At 33.6% G+C, this 16832-nt stretch overlaps 3 protein-coding genes across 7 annotated transcripts; 2 read left to right on the top strand and 1 right to left on the bottom strand.

The window, feature by feature from the left end:
* Positions 1-111: 111 nt before the first annotated feature.
* Med14 (mediator complex subunit 14) lies at positions 112-7955 on the bottom strand. 5 transcript variants are annotated; one of them, XM_076893436.1, is made up of 19 exons: positions 7892-7955; positions 7401-7581; positions 7189-7321; positions 6934-7107; positions 6526-6831; positions 5788-6446; positions 5335-5702; positions 4797-5219; positions 4566-4709; positions 4337-4480; positions 4066-4259; positions 3750-3944; positions 3385-3651; positions 3045-3291; positions 2512-2882; positions 2259-2417; positions 1837-2106; positions 1465-1728; positions 179-359 (listed from the first exon to the last, which is right to left on the bottom strand). In XM_076893436.1, the coding sequence occupies exons 2-19, from the start codon at positions 7547-7549 to the stop codon at positions 324-326; spliced, it is 4503 nt and encodes a 1500-aa protein (XP_076749551.1). In that variant the 5' UTR covers positions 7550-7581; positions 7892-7955; the 3' UTR covers positions 179-323. The 5 variants fall into 5 exon arrangements, with proteins under 5 accessions (XP_076749554.1, XP_076749551.1, XP_076749550.1 ...); XM_076893439.1 differs by lacking the exon at positions 7892-7955 and having other exon boundaries at positions 112-300; positions 4066-4238; positions 7401-7584; XM_076893435.1 differs by lacking the exon at positions 7892-7955 and having other exon boundaries at positions 7401-7584.
* Positions 7956-8488: 533 nt separating this feature from the next.
* Nmd3 (60S ribosomal export protein NMD3) lies at positions 8489-11048 on the top strand. The gene is made up of 11 exons (XM_076893491.1): positions 8489-8561; positions 8629-8763; positions 8854-9004; positions 9072-9206; positions 9304-9412; positions 9499-9649; positions 9721-9863; positions 9965-10116; positions 10297-10412; positions 10510-10692; positions 10815-11048. The coding sequence occupies exons 1-11, from the start codon at positions 8521-8523 to the stop codon at positions 11008-11010; spliced, it is 1512 nt and encodes a 503-aa protein (XP_076749606.1). The 5' UTR covers positions 8489-8520; the 3' UTR covers positions 11011-11048.
* Positions 11049-11377: 329 nt separating this feature from the next.
* On the top strand, positions 11378-15859 carry LOC143422676 (kinesin-like protein Klp61F). The gene is made up of 16 exons (XM_076893479.1): positions 11378-11462; positions 11667-11814; positions 11885-12034; positions 12157-12317; positions 12397-12546; positions 12759-12995; positions 13061-13436; positions 13508-13779; positions 13892-14031; positions 14113-14234; positions 14324-14662; positions 14735-14959; positions 15084-15263; positions 15335-15560; positions 15637-15755; positions 15800-15859. The coding sequence occupies exons 1-16, from the start codon at positions 11392-11394 to the stop codon at positions 15857-15859; spliced, it is 2976 nt and encodes a 991-aa protein (XP_076749594.1). The 5' UTR covers positions 11378-11391.
* The last annotated feature ends 973 nt before the right edge of the window (positions 15860-16832 follow it).

The raw sequence follows: 16832 nt of genomic DNA, 5'->3' as shown, positions 1-16832 counted from the left end.
TTCGTCGTTGAAACAACTCTTCCACAATTCCCTGAAATGGTTCGTTGAAGTTACACATCCATAAAACGGACGTAGACTGATTCAAATTGATCCAGGTCGATTGATTAGACAAAGGGGGCTCGAAGAATAAAGCATGTTCTACTGAGGTGGTCCACCCACTATTCCCATTGGAGGCATACCTTGTCTTCCATATGATGCTTGCGGAGGACCTTGATTTCCAGCCATAGAAGAATGTAATTGCATTGTGGGATTTTGAATCTGCTGTATAGGTGTTACTTGACCACCAGGTGATGGTACTACCTGTGTAGTGTAACGCTGTAGCGTTACACGCGCTGTGACACCGTGGCTGCCTCGAAGGCCTAGAAAACACGCCGATAGATTGATCGTAGGTCGCAAGATAAACACACCAGCAAGACGTTAGTGCACCAACTCCCTTCCTTTCAGTCCCTACCCTCCTCCCGCAGGCCCTTCCCAACCCTCTAAATAGCGCTCGTGGAAGACCTCCCACCCAAGGGACATCACCAGGACGCGGCGCAGCCATCCAATGGACCCCGCAACATCCTGGTGAGGGACAAACAAGAATAGAGTCCAGCGAAAACTCCGTTGGTGAACAGCACGGGCCGGACGTAGCAACATCCAGCTATCTCCTCGAACAAGGAGATGAAAACTACAGCCAGGATTTCCGTCCAGGCCCGCACCACTAGGGAGTTATCGCGGCTATCGGGCGATGTCCCTGCCGATCGGCATCGAATTTGCATCTGGTGTCAGGAGCCGCGGCGAAGAGGATGACATGGCTGCGTATAATATCCCAAGCCAATTAGGAGGTCCCCGCCGATTCCAGATCGATCAGATTCCCTAATTCACGGTGCCGAAGTACGGATCGGTGGTCCTCACTTTGAGGCCAGCCTCCGAGCGTACTATGTATGTTTTGTGAGTCCATCTTTTTGTAACTTAAATGTATGTAATTGCTAACGCAGGTGCGTTTCTGCGAGCGACTCCTGAGCCATTACAGCATGAGTAACGCCCTGTTCTTTTAGCGATTCGTTTATCGTATTTTGTGATTTCCTCTCCAATAAAGTGGAGTGGAAGACAAGGCCGACTTGTGGTCCTGAGACGTTCCCTCTTTGGTATTGTTAGCGCGCCCTCCCCTTCCCAATCGAGTCTTCCCCATCGTTTGCTGACCTCGCGACGTGCAAGTCTGACACCCTTCTCTTGTATTCGAGTTTATTGTGTCTTAGTATCTCAATTGCGCTTCGATGCTACCCCGGAAGGTAGCTGGCGTCCAACCGTCCCTATGTGCACAATATTGCGAAAGACTTGCCCGCGCGGACCATTTACGTGCGAAAGATAATTATACATCGAGGAATTAATAAAAACCGTTATAGTAGATATGAATATTCCATTCATTATGTTTTATTATCATTGCAACGTTAACTTTTTATTATTACTGCATTATCTGCTTACTTGAGATATAACTGGAGGATCTGAAGGCAGTGTTAAATTGGCTAATAAATCTCTAACAGCTGGAAAGAGAGAACACTCAAATTGATTCGCACCATACTCCGCGAATCTTTTTAATTGTAAGGACGCTGCAGCCATTGCAGAAGCTGGACTAGGATCCCTTTTTTCTGCAAGCTGTGTCAAATTTGTACTAACATCATAAACTAATGGTAAAACAAGTGATGGTGTTTCTCCTTGATATGGTAATCCGATCCTTGTTATTTGCAACTGTAATATAACAGAAATAAAATTTCAGTGCAATAAATTTAAAATATAACAATTTAAAGTAAGCAATGTTACCTTTCTCTTCTAATAAATATTATTACATGTACGTACAAAAAAAAGAATCTTATTTCTGCAAACTAATACAGCGGCCATGCCAGTAGGCACAATCGGAGTTCCAGAAGGAGGAATCCTTAAACACCATTGTACGTTCCATTTAAGCTGTTGCTGTTGTGCCAATCCAGGTACTAGTTCCAACTTCATAATTTGTACAAAATCTTTCAAAACATTAAATGGAACATTTAACATTCTACCAAAGCCAGAAAGAGTATTTGGTTTATACGGCGGCGCTGCTGCCCTTGTATCAAAAAACCTTTCTATAATCTGTAAAGAAAAAACAAAATTATGTAAAAATAGTAAAACAGAACCAGATTACGATTTTATCTATTAACCCTTAACAGATGTGACTAACAGTTGTATTATGAATTTTTATAAAATGCCATCACATCAGTTAAGAATGATTGAATGAAAATTACTTGTAGCTCTTCAAGCGTCCATTGATCTTTATGTTCTGGCAGAGGTTGCACTTTTATGTGAAGAGACTGTAAATGTTGTGGATTTAAGCAAACTCGGCACTGCAGACTTTCTACCTTGAAATGTACAACTCCTGGTTCTGTGCTATTTATCGCTGTTAACTGTACAGAAAAGTATTTGAAACATAATTCGTCTATAAAGTTTGTTTTCAAAATATAATACGCATATTACACGGTGAAAAACGAAAATACTTACACCATCATCAGTTTGTATAAACCGTTGAAATTGTCTACGCATATAAATGCATCCCAAAAATCTTTCAAGCGGTGAAAGTTCAGGCCCGGGAAGTCCAGAAGGGTGTGGTGAAGGACAACAAAGTAATTCCAAAGCTTCGTGAGTTAAGAGTGTAGGCACAGCGCCTGCCCATGAACGTTGAGGAAGTACTCTCGAAATATGAGTCCCAACTTTGTGATCAGATGCTTGAGGACTATGCAGTGCAGCATGTCCTGGACTCTGTGCGGGGCGTGCTGGCGATGGTCTAGATACATTAGGTGAACCTGGCCAATTAGATGCTGCTGGAGATGCCATGCTCTGTGAAGATGGAAATGGACTTCCATCTATGTGTCCTAAGTTAACAGTTATAATAGCAACACATTTCAATATATTTCTGCAATATCCAAGATAACTTTGTATGATCTTTTTCTTTATCCTTGTAAAGGGTACCATATGGTACTGAACTTTAGCCATTTAGTTTAGATATACATTGCAAATTTCATTACAGATTTTACCAGTTTGCATAAAAGACCCTGCTGGAGAATGTCCCACTTGAACATTACTACATGGTCCTGGTGAAGATGTTGGCATTAATCCAGCTGGACTAGGAACATGCATTGGATTTAAGGGACTATTAGCAACTAGTCCAGAACCTGGTGAAGGATGAGGCAGCATATTGGGTGTATTTGGTGGTAATAATGGTGGTGAAGCCAAATTGAAGGAAGTAGCCGGACTACTTCCAAAACTTTGATGCTGATTTGACTAAAAAAATTAAATTGAAAAGTGAAACCAAGTAGTTAAGAAAACGACTTTCCTTGGAAATCTACGTAGCTTTCAAGCGAATACAAGAGTTACCTGTGATATATTAGCAGTATGTGGACTAGCTGGAGTGTGAGGATTACTACCAGAAGGTGGAGTAAGAGGTGGGTGATGAAATCTTAATCCATCTCGCTGTTGCGCAGGTGATTGAGGCCCATTTCTGTGGTGACTTAGAAAACCTACATTTCCGCCGCCACTACCACCATCGCTGTCCATCGTTACAGGTGATGGAGGATTGTCATCCTCTGATTGAGATCTTCTACGAGAAACTGCACTTTCATCCACATATTTGGACAAAAAAGCCTGTACAATTATAAAATGTAAGTATGTATATCATAACTTGCCTTGTACCAGGCAAATAATGATTTGTAAACATAAAGTAGCAATACCAATATTATTACCTTGAGGCCTTGTGTTGGAGTAAATTCATCTACAACGTAACTTCTATCAAAACGGCTATATGCACCATCTCGTAAACTGACTAAGCCACTTCCTCGTAAACGAAGTTCTAAACAGTACATACCCTGATATGCAATTCTGACTAGAGTTACACATTGTGGCATAATAGTGAAAGTTTGTACTGGTACTTGAGGTCTCTAAAAACACATAATGCTTATAAATACTGACGTTAAAATTTGCTATATAATATTTAAGAGAAAAAAGAAGGAGTAAAATAATATATATTATTATGAAAAACAAATGATATTAAAATCGTACCGAATTGTAAACACAAAGCTGTGGAATTGTTGGTAATTTATTAATTGATGTAAGAGGTTGAAGTGTTTCATGAAGAATATGTATAAGTTGGGCTAAATTTCTATGTCTATTTAAATGTGCCTCTAGCTGTTCTTTCATGATTGAATGAGCATTAGTTGTAGTACTAGTTGGACCTGTATGTATTAATAACACTTCTATAAATCACTGTAAGTTTAATTAATTAATCAATATCGTAAAATGCAATTAATATAAATTAAACAGTGATATTTACTTTTCCCAAAAATCAGTTTGAATGCTTTGTCATTGGTACTCCATTCCACTGTAACAGTAGCTCCACGATTAGGGCCATAGGTTAGAACCAATTTACTGTAGTTGTACAATTTTATACTAACCATGTTACGTAAATTGTACTTTTCTATAATATACAAAAAGTTAAACGAATGACTTAGTTTACAGATATCTACACGGAAGTTATTTTTTTATTAAATAATAAAATATACCCATTTTGAAATACTCTGCGAAATCGTGAACAATAGAATAAAGATGAACAATTTGGGCCCAATCATTAAGCATTGCATCTACCGTGCGCGATACAGTATCTGCTGTTCCCATTTCATATTGGAAATACACTGGTCTTCGTAATCCTAATACAAATTATATAGGTTACAGGCACTTACTAACTTAGTTAAATATAACTACTAAACTAGTAGAATTATTTAACAACAGCTTACCTTGCTCTTTAGGATGGCTACTAGATAAAGGGCTACCATAAAATACAAACTCAGCCATCCACGTTTTAGCCATGCCCTTGCCCTGTACTCTGATCGAAACGCTGAGTAGTCTTTTAAGAAGAGCATACCACGCACAACTGGTGCTGATTGCTGCTGAAGGTGCAGGTAATTGAACCAATTTCAAAACTAATGCTGTAGCATTCGCTTCTACTTGAAGCCCTTGATGGGCTATATCTCTTCTAGTTAGTTCTTGTGCTAATGTAACAAATGGTATCCTTTCATCGCAAAGTGCGACTACGTGCGCTAATTCTGGAATAAAATATGCAGGTTGTTTCGATCTTCTATTCTGTAAAGTGGTACTGGTATCAGTTCTTCCACTAGGTCCCGTACTCCTTCGTTTAACACTATTTGTTTCCGGAGTTTCTGTAATGTATATTAAATATAGTTATTTATTAATGTGGCAATAGTAGTGGCAGTTATATCGCCGTATAAGAGTTTAAGATAATACATGTTACAATAAACTAAAACAACTACTTACCGCTATCAACACTGGTAAAGGGACCATGTGTTATAACAAAAGTATCAAATTCAATTAAACTTTGAACTTTCAGATACATTTTTGGAATTTCTGATTCAATGCTGTCATCATGGGGATCATCCTCTATAGAACTATGTTTTACCACAGCAAGATAGAATGAACACTCAATTTCACACGGTGAAGTTTCTTTTTCCTTAAACGCAACTATTAAAATCACAGTCGGATGACGATGTAGTTGAACGAACATACGATGTCTACTAATTTTTGACATTGGATGATCAGGATGAAGAAGAACTGGTAAACGTTCGTGAGAAGTTGCTGGAAGATGCTGCAGTGTTTTTTCACAGCGTCTTTGTGTTATCCAAAATCTGCGATAGATTAAATAAAATAAAATAAGATTTAGTTGAAGAAAAGGAAAAAATAGAAAAGATGCAAGGAATAGGAAAATATTACCTAAGTTCCGATATTAAGGTCGGGAGACGCGAATGGTCACCGTTTAAAGCAGCAGTTAATTCAGAAATTAAAGGGACTTCATACTGTGGTACATGACATTGCAACATTCCAGTATGTGTATCGACAGTAACTAACAAATGTTCCGCTCTTAAGCAAGGTTGTAAAATTGGAACAGAAAGAATTGCAGGTGAACCAGCTAGGGTACATTCAACATCTTTCAACATTGTCTGAAGCTCTTGCTTCAAATCCAATAACCTGCTTCTAGTACGCACATATATCGTGTGCACTAATAAGCATTCCATTGATAACTGGTCCGATCTAATTGCTCTGTCTGCTATTTCACTTTCTTTACTACCTAAGGATGGAACGTGTACTATTGCGAGAGGCCTTGCAGGATCGTGTTGATCTACTTGCACTGTCAATTTATATCCTAATTCTGATCGCGGATCCTTATTAGTTAACTCTCTCCAATATGAGACAGAAAGACATTTTCCTGGTGTATATTCATCTACATGAATATGATCATCCAATCTATCTCGCATTAATCGTAATGTTTGAGAATAAAGTACTTCTAATTGTAGTGACTGACAGAAGTAGTGCAAAATATGATAAACTTCAGATAATGGATTCGAACTTTCTGCCAATCTCAATTGGATCACCTTGCAAATAAAATAAATAAATTTATGAGCATTTTTAAAAATTTTCAGCTATTCACGAACGCCTTAAAAATGATAATACCTGATGTACATAACGAGTTTGGCTTGGATGTACCAAAGCTTTTCCATCTCCTGTTTCTCTATCTGAAACTAAAATCTCTAATTCTAATAATCTCCAAGGTACTGTCGGACCATCCCCCATCACTGTAAGCGATACTGAAAATTCTTGTTCAACAAGGAATGTTACTCTTCCTGTCTCAATTTTTAAGTTCCTCATTTGTGGAAGTAAATTTCCAGTTACCAGTCTATGTTGGATAACTTGATTTAGTCTTTGAAGTGTACTTCTTTTTTCTGCCGGTGTAATTGGATCTGGAGGAACAATTCTTTCCTGTTAAAAGTACATATACATATGTATATATATATACAAACTGTTTAAAATTCCTAGAAATATTTACTAATACACTAATAAATATTGGTAAATTAAAATTACTCTTATACACGCTGGAAGGCGACTGTATGTTCCAGTTGTAAGGACTTCCACTGCGGCAGGAATATGGAAATTAGGTAATCTTGCATGTACCAATGTCTCGCGGGCCATCCTTGCAAGCATATCAGCTGTGTCAACAAAGAGCAACGACTGTTTGTCCAAAAAGGCCATTATATGCTGTCAAGAAAATTTCCTTTAGATATAGTAGGCATAATCATTTAATATATTTAAAAAAAAAAAATGGTTTTGAATATATACCGCAGATTTGTCAACTTTGGAAGCACTATTAGCCCATTTAACTAGTGCTAATAGGCGTACATATAACTGTCTGGTTCTTGCTGAGAAATTATAAATTTCTATTTTGCGTTCCATGTCAGTTTTCCGAGGTAATCTATAAACACATTTTATATATCACATATGTATTCAAACTTCACATGAATATTCATATATACTATAAGTAAACTTCTTACAATTCAGCCAAAACGGTAAGTTCATGGTAAGTGCGCTGTATGATAAAATCAATGAGCATACCAAGGGAGATACAACCACCGCGATTACCTTCTTGTGGTATATTGTTGGTCACAGGGGTTTGATGCCCTTCTAAAGGCACTGGAGCCATTTTTTATTGTATTACTATTAACAAATCTAAAACTTAAAGAATTCAAGCAATAAGTACAAGGGTATGTACACACGTAAGCATAAGTATAAAGAATACATTTGGAAATTATACTTAACCTACATACATCTTACCACTATGTAGCTACAATATTAATGTTTATCAGTTATTTTATATTAACGAATCTAAATATATTCCACTGGAATTAAGAACTGTGTATTTAAACGCACAATAATGATAATAAATATTTTTTAATATAACGTATACGCAAATGGAAATAATAAAAATATATCAATTATAAAAAACAAATAGAAAATAATGTGCAATTAATCAATTTACTCTTACCACTAATATTTATTTTTCGATCGCATACCCCAGAGTGTACATAACGTAGGTAATAATAAATACCAATGTATCACCAACACATACGATAGTGAATGTCGTGAGTGACGATAGCTTCTTACCAAGTATACAAACGTTACAAACTTTGTAAAACTAGGAGAGGAAAATTCTGCAATGTTGTGATCCAAAATTTATTATGGAATTATATAGCACGTAAATAATCTCAAGAAATAATATACGTTTAAATTTTCCAAGTATTGTATACAATTTAATAATGAAATATTATTTGCTTACTCTTATACCTAATTAATATGATCGTGGTGTCCATGAACTGTAGTTTACACGAATAGTTGCTAAAGATTCTATAAATTTATACAATTTCTCGTCTCTGTTCGTAATATTCTTATAAAAGAAACAAAAAAGTTTGGAAACATATGTATCGATAGTCTAAAAGTAATATCAATTAGACAACTTAAGTAGACAAAATATTTGAAACTGAAAGTTGGTAATTTATATCACAGTACACGTGTCGTTGTAATTGAGCAGTGTATGGAATTGTTGTAGGTAATTCTAATTTCATTCGTTTAATTGGATAGTCGCAAAACACTGTAAAGAGATAAATAAGAAAGAAGATGGAAGTATTAAATGAGCCTGTTCACCAAGAATCAATGATGTAAGTAAATATTAACCTTAATATAACAATTGTAACATATTTGTATTAATGTGATTGTGTTTTACAGATTATGTTGTATTTGTGGTATTGGCATTGAACCGAATCCAGCGAATATGTGCGTGGCATGTTTACGGACTCAGGTTGATGTTACCGAAAATATTCCGAAGCAAGCCACAATTCATTTTTGTAGAGGCTGTGAAAGGTAACGTAAGATATTGTCGGTATCTTATTTACCACAGGTAAAAAGCTGTACTTCGATTCAGGATTAATTATATTTTCAATTTTTTTGTAGGTATTTGCAGCCACCTGCAGAATGGATTCATGCGGCGTTAGAATCTAGAGAATTATTAACATTGTGCTTGAAAAAGTTAAAAGGTTTAAATCGAGTGAAGTTAATTGATGCTGGATTCGTATGGACAGAGCCACACTCTATGAGATTAAAGGTATATTATATTCAATATTTTATTGTCATTGTTTTATTACTTTTTGATTATTGTGTTGCATTTTTAGTTAAAATTAACAGTGCAGGCTGAAGTAATAGGTGGTGCGATTCTTCAACAAATATTTATAGTTGAATTCACAGTAAATCATCAAATGTGTGATGATTGTCATAGAACGGAAGCAAAAGATTATTGGCGTGCTTTGGTGAGACTTTAGTAAATCAATAATTTCTGTAATTATGTTATAAATTTAATTTATAACTGTGAAATTATTTTTTCTACTTATAATTCATTTTTTATAGGTACAAGTGCGACAAAAAGCGACAAATAAAAAAACATTTTACTATCTGGAGCAATTAATCTTGAAATACAAAGCACACGAACAAACTTTAGGCATCAAACCTATTCATGGTAATGAATCTAAACTATTTAATCATATAATATAAAACTTTAATTTTCACAGTACCAGTTATATGTTGAATTATGAATTTTTACAGAGGGCTTAGATTTCTTTTTTGCAAATGAAGCAATGGCACGAAAACTGGTTGACTTTCTCTCAAGCGTTATACCTTGTCGGTATGATCATTCCAAAAAACTGATATCACATGATATTCATAGCAATATCTACAATTATAAATTTACATACAGGTAAAAATCATAAGCATTAATTGTAGTAGAAATATCCTTAATATATTCACTATTTCTCTTTATCCCCACAGTGTAGAAATAGTGCCAATATCAAGGGATAGCATAGTATGCCTTCCAAGAAAATTGAGTCATCAACTGGGCGGAATTAATTGCATATGCTTAGTGTATAAAATTACAAATTTCATACATTTAATAGATGTATCATCTGGACAAAGTACGTGCAGTTTATCAAATTTTTAATGACCATCTATCTGTTATTAATAGCAAATTATTTTGTAAATTATAAAGTTTATTGTATGAAAAATATTAATTTAGTCGCAGAATTAAATGCTACATTATACTGGAGACATGCTTTTAACAGTATTTGTGATCCAAAGCAGTTGATAGAATACACTGTGATGGATATTGAACCCATAAAGTTCAAGGACAGAAAATTTTTTCCTGGACAGGGATGTATTTCAAATAAGGTAAATATTTTATAATTCTAACTTTTTTTATTGAGATTTCCGCCATATCATTTAAAACTTTTGAGAATGTTTATTGTTGCACACAATATCAAGTAGCATGTATGACCTTAATTTAATTCCTAGAATCAATGAGGCAACTTTTCGTTCTATACTATAAGAGTAAAAATATTTTATTTCTAGCATGTAATAGCAGATGTGTGGCTGGTCAAAAGTTGTGATTTAGGTATAAATAGTAATTTAATTCATACACGTACTCATCTTGGTCATATACTAAAACCTGGCGACACTGCATTGGGGTAAGTGATTGAGGTATTTAACTAATGACAGGTATTTAACAAAAAGGTATTTGTTGTGATTGAGGTATTTAACAAAAAACATTATTCTTCTATTTAGTTATGCTATTAACGATAGTAATATCAACGATGAAAATTTCGAGATGTTGAATAAAGATTTAGTACCGGATGTAATTTTAACGAAAAAGAATTATACACATGATAGAACAGCACGCCGCAAAATGAGAATGTGGAAATTGAAACATATGTTACAAGATAAAGACAGCATGACTACAGATAACAAGTAAGCTAATTTCTTGTTCAAAAATTAATACTTCTCAAATGTAAAATACCATTAATTGTAGTTTACCACGAATTAGAGTAGTGTGAGCAGTATTCTAACTTTATTCTGATTTATTTCTTTAGCGATTACTATGAGTTTTTGGAAGATATAGAAGAAGATCCAGAGATGAGGCAAAACATAAACATTTTCCGGGATCATAAGAAATCAGTTCCAGTAGACACTAATGACTTAACTGATCCTAATTGTCCGCAAATAACTCTTGAAGAAATGCTTGATGATCTCGTGATTGATGACGTTGAAATACCTCAAGTTTTATAATAATAAATTTAATAAAACATATTCTCTATTAAAAATTATATATCAGATATATTTTAATACACTTTATGTGCTTTATAAGTTTTCTATATATATAAGAATCTTCTATTTAAAATGATTAAAAATAGTATTAATACCATTAACACATTATTAATATTTTAATAGTACACGCTATTAATATTTTAAATTTTTACCGCGGAAATATATATTATGAAGTAAATATAGCATACTGCAGCACACCTACTGGCTGTGTCACATATTACATATTTAAAACTTTGTAGGTGATTGTAATTTGAAGTCTAACGTATGTGTATACATTTTAATAATCGATTTGCTGTAACTATATAAATAATTTTAAGTAACAAAAGTAAGTATAACTTAAAAATGAACATGACCGATACACGGATCAGTAGAAAGGAGAAGTATCAACACGTAAAGGTATTTGTTCGTGTTAGGTAAGTAAATGTATAAAAAGTTAAAAAGTTTTCTTACATTTTGTTCTAACTTTTTTTAAAATAAGTAATATTTTTGTTTAATGCTTTTTTGTTTACTATTAATTAGAGAAATGAAATATTTGTTGCCTATCACGACATTATTTGTATAGAATGCACTAAAATTAAGTTATTATTTATCTTGTTACTTAATATTATTTGTATTAGACCCATAAGTGATGCAGAAGTACGCAATAAATCTAAAAATATAATAGAAATTAACAATAGTAAGGAAGTGACGGTACGTGAATGCCTCAATGATAGATTATCAAAGAAATTTAAATTTGATAATGTATTTGGACCATCTTCGAGACAGGTACATTTTTTGTTTCCAATTAATGTATATTTAAGTTTTAAAAAATTGTTATATAATCTTTTATCATTAGGTTGATATATATAATACTGTTGTTGGTTCATTAATGGAGCAAATTTTGTCTGGATATAATTGTACAATACTCGCATATGGGCAGACCGGTACAGGAAAGACATTTACGATGGAAGGAATTAATACTGGTTCAAATTTATATTGGCAAAGCGTAAGTGTTTCCCTTCCTCGTAATGATCCTGTTAAATATTATATCTTTAATTTTTCTGTTATATTGTATAAAATATGAATGTGTGGATATTGCCAAGATTCATATGTGACTGTATAATATAGGATTCTTCTGCTGGTATAATACCTCGTTCTTTGAGTCATTTATTTGATAAGTTGCAACTATCAGAAGTGCAAGAATATACAGTCAGAGTTAGTTTTCTTGAAATTTATAACGAAGAATTATTTGATCTTCTGTCAGTTAATGATGATGGATTGAAAATAAAGTACACAAAATTAATTATTTAATCATTATATTTAGATTTTAAGAAATTTCCATACTTAATATAAATATTTATTAAATAGATTATACGAAGACACATCGAGGAAAGGTGCAATAATTATACAAGGATTGGAAGAAGTAATAATACATAATATAAGTGAAGTTTATAAAGTTCTTCAAAGAGGATTGCAAAGAAGACAAATTGCTACAACACTAATTAATGCACAATCTAGGTGATTATATATATTTTTTATTCTTAAAGTTAATCTTCATTTCATACAAAATATTTGGTGACATGATTATCGTTTACCATATAAAATGCGTTACTGTCAAAGTATCTCTGATTATACTTTTTACACACAAATTATCTTAAATAATGCACAAATCTTGTATATCATTTATGTCGTGTTGATACCAATATGTAAATTGGGAAAAATGATTATAGCCGATCTCATACAGTATTTTCAATCACTGTCCATATGAAAGAGACTACTGTGGGTGGAGATGATGTTTTAAAAACAGGAAAACTAAACTTAGTAGATTTAGCAGGTAGTGAAAATGTTGGAAGATCTGGTGCTGCTGACAGGAGAGTAAAAGAAGCTGGTAGTATCAATCAGTCTTTATTAACCCTCAGCAGAGTTATAACAGCTCTTGTTGAAAAAGCACCTCACATACCCTATCGGTAAGAAAAATAAATATTTTGTCCACTTGTTAAGAGAAAAGTAATATCATTTATTATACTTTTAGAGAATCCAAACTTACAAGATTGCTTCAGGAGTCATTAGGTGGCCGCGCGAAAACATCTATTATTGCCACCATATCCCCTGCTAGTATTAACATCGGAGAAACATTGTCAACGTTAGATTATGCACATCGCGCAAGAAATATTACTAATCGTCCAGAAATAAATCAGAAACTTTCCAAAAAAGAATTTCGTAAACAATATTTGGAAGAAATTGAAAGATTACAAAGAGATTTATTAGCCACACGTCATAAAATCGGTGTTTATCTCGCAGATGAGAATTACAAAGAAATTCAAGAATTAATTTCTCAACAGGTAAAAGAAATAGAGGAGAAAAATAATCATATAAAAGCACTTGAAACAATTATGCAGAACAAAGAGGTACATACACTTGTCTCAACTGCTTATTACTTTGCTTCCAATATGTTTTGTACAACTGTTTATCTTTCTAGAAAATTTTTAATGATATTAAGATGAAAAGTATTGCTCGAGAGAAAGAATTATATGAAATCAAGATTAAATTAAACAGTGTTGAAAGTGCACTTCTATCAACAAATAATAAATTACAGCAGACCGTACAAGAACTAAACAAGCAAAAATATTTGGTAGAGCAGTATAAAAATACAGAACAGTCTTTATTATCTCAAGCTACTGCTTTATTAAGTATTGCAGATACTGCAATTGAAGATTCGTATAAATTACATGATAAAATTGCCCACAAAACGTATTTATATTTACAATTCTTTACATCTGCATATTATTCTTATTCTTTTATAAATAATGTTTTACTTTTTGTTTTCTAAATACAATAAAGTAACAATATAATTTTTTTCAAGTGAAATAGAACGGATACTTGAAAATCTTGGTGAGGAATTTAAAAGTAATGTTTCCGAATATTTGCAAAGTGTTGAAAACGATGTTTCAACATGTGGCGAAAGGTTGAAGCAATTTTGCACATCTATAAAAAATGAGCTTGGTAACAAAAACTTTTATATTCAATATAAAATTCTTGTACATACTTCCTTTATTGATTCTTTATTTTTGTTGTTCTCGTTAGTTATCGCTACCTCTGTTGGCTGTAAAAATATCGACACAGCTCTGCAACAAATTTCGTCAAGTCTTTCTGCTCAATATTTATCTGATACTAATAATAATTTAACAAATTATATAAACGAAACAGTACGTATTTGTTAAATCTTATGGAATTGATATTTTTATTTTTAAATAGTTGTCAAAATCGTGAATCGTTTTGAAAAACATTCTCTCAGGTAAATTATCAAAGTTGGATACAAAATGAAATGAGAAACACAGTAGATGCAATGGAATGTGACCAGGAATACGTAAATGCTATATCTCAGACATTGTCTCAACATATTAATGATATAATTGATAATCAATTTGCTAAAATCCTGCAAACTATAAGAAATGATGTATCTCAAAATTTAAAACAAACATCAACCCTCATAGATAAAATAATAGATTCTGCTTGCAGTTATCAATTCGAAACTTATAATCATGTGACTAAAAATATCGAGGTCATTATGAAAGATGTCGAAACAGTTTGCGAAAAGCAAGTACTTAGTGAGAAACAACGTTTATTAACAAAGGTATGAAGAATACTATTTTTGTTACTCCACTGTATATTTAAATCTTAGAATTATTAAACCATTCTCTTATAGATAATGGCAGACGCATTCTCTCAGTATAACGATTTAAGTAAAAGTTTGGAAGATCATCATTGCACTGTAATTAACAAATGTGACTCCCTTAATAAAATTTGTAACACAATTAATGATCAAACAGTAAATAATTGTAACGTAAGTGTGAAAATAAACGATTTGCAAGAAGAGCTGCAAAGGAGTATAAAACAAACTGAAAACGATGTCATTGTTAGAACAAATCAGGTAGTTTTAATATATGATCTGCGTATAATTTGGAATGCAATGAAGTGAATTTCCTTCTTTCTCTTGTCTATTAAAGGAAAATTGTAATATTGATTTATAAAATGTATATTTATGTTATTAATAGAACAAAGAAGTTGCTAACAAAATTACGGAAGAAGGAAAACATATAATGAGTACGTTGCAATCGAATATAAATAAAAGTCATAACGCATTCGAGCAATATAAAAATACTGTCGAACGTAACATTAAGGAATTCCAACCACAGGTAGACACGGATAATAACAAAGCTTTGTCGCTGATTACTGTAAATTTAAAGAATATGTTAAACTGTTATACTAACAATTTACTTTAACGTCTGAAATCATGTTTTTGTAGAATTTAGCACGTAAGGTAATGCTAGGTGCAAATAAAGATCAGGAGGAATTCATAGCAGATATAAAAATTAAAATTTCTGATACTCTCCAAGAAATCTCTGCAGTATTAGATAATCAAGTGGTAGAATCGTGTGCGTGGAGTAACAATGCGATTAAACAATTACGAACAGCGGAAGCTGAAATTAACAAATTTTTTAATGAAGATTTACAGTATGACATACCAACAGGTATTTTAATTAAATTTAAATATTAATGGAAAGAGAATACATCGAATTACGTAATGTATATCACAAAATTTTGTAGGATCAACCCCTGTTCGAAAAGAATTTTCATATCCTCGTCAATTTGCCGTAACTTCACCGCATGATCGACTTCTTCAAAGATTTAGGAAAAGTAGGAAACTCATCGAAGCGGCGGCAGAAGTAAGTACAGCTTATTGCAAAGTAAAACATATTTTCTTGCATAATACGTTCTTATTTCTAACTACGCGAACATGTATCGTACGCTTTCATCTCTTATACAATAATTATTTGTAGGATAATATGTCCATAGCTGATGAAGGCACACCGACACCCATTGCTAATTCAACTATGGTATCAGATGATACATCCGTGAGTTCCTCCATTTGATAGTACAGTATTTGCTACCTCTACCTTAAATAATGATTTTACATCAGAATACATCAATTCGCAGGACATATTAAGTTCATACGTTGAAAATGATACGATCATACAACCTCACGTCCAACCCAAGATATCAACTTCCACGAGAGTAGGGATTTATCTATTCATATTCTTATTTCTTTAATTCTTCTATGCAATATTTACGACCCAGTGTATAATCATATTTCAGATCGAAAATAAGAATAACAATTCTAATCCTCCACGTGCGAGAAAATACAAAAGCATCAGAAGAAGTTCAGTTTATCATTAATAAATGTTTCTGTGATATAGACCTGTTCGTGCGTGCGTAGGTATGTTAATCGTCTACAATTTTATTACGGAATAGTGTTTGTCATTAAATGTACATTAAACATGGTGTAAAAATTATGTACTATACATTAAAAACCGGTTATTTCCAAAGTTTAATTACGCTGCTAATTTATATTTTCAATTATATAAATTTTATTCCTGAACAACTTTTATTTCCTGCCTGTGGCGCCATCTCTGTGAAAAGTGCTCAAACTGGTCGCACATCCTTACCGACAGCGAAGTGAACTACAGCGCGAGTGGCGCCATCTCTGTGGAAAACACTGAAACTACTCGCAGAATAGTTCCACCGTTTCGCTGCGAGATAGCGCCACAAGGCGGTTGGCGCAAGTGGCGCCATCTCGCGGAAGAACTAGGGAACTATTCGGCAAGTAATTTCAGCGCTCTTCACAGAGATGGCGCCACTCGCGCCGACCGCTTGGTGGCGCCATCTCGCGGCGAAGCTGTGGAACTATTCGACGAGTAGTTTCAGTGTTTTCCACAGAGATGGCGCCACTCACGCTGTAGTTC

This window comes from Xylocopa sonorina, chromosome 4 (genome assembly GCF_050948175.1).
Source record: "Xylocopa sonorina isolate GNS202 chromosome 4, iyXylSono1_principal, whole genome shotgun sequence".
Classification (NCBI taxonomy): Eukaryota; Metazoa; Arthropoda; class Insecta; order Hymenoptera; family Apidae; genus Xylocopa; species Xylocopa sonorina.
This window is presented reverse-complemented; position numbering and strand designations above follow the sequence as displayed.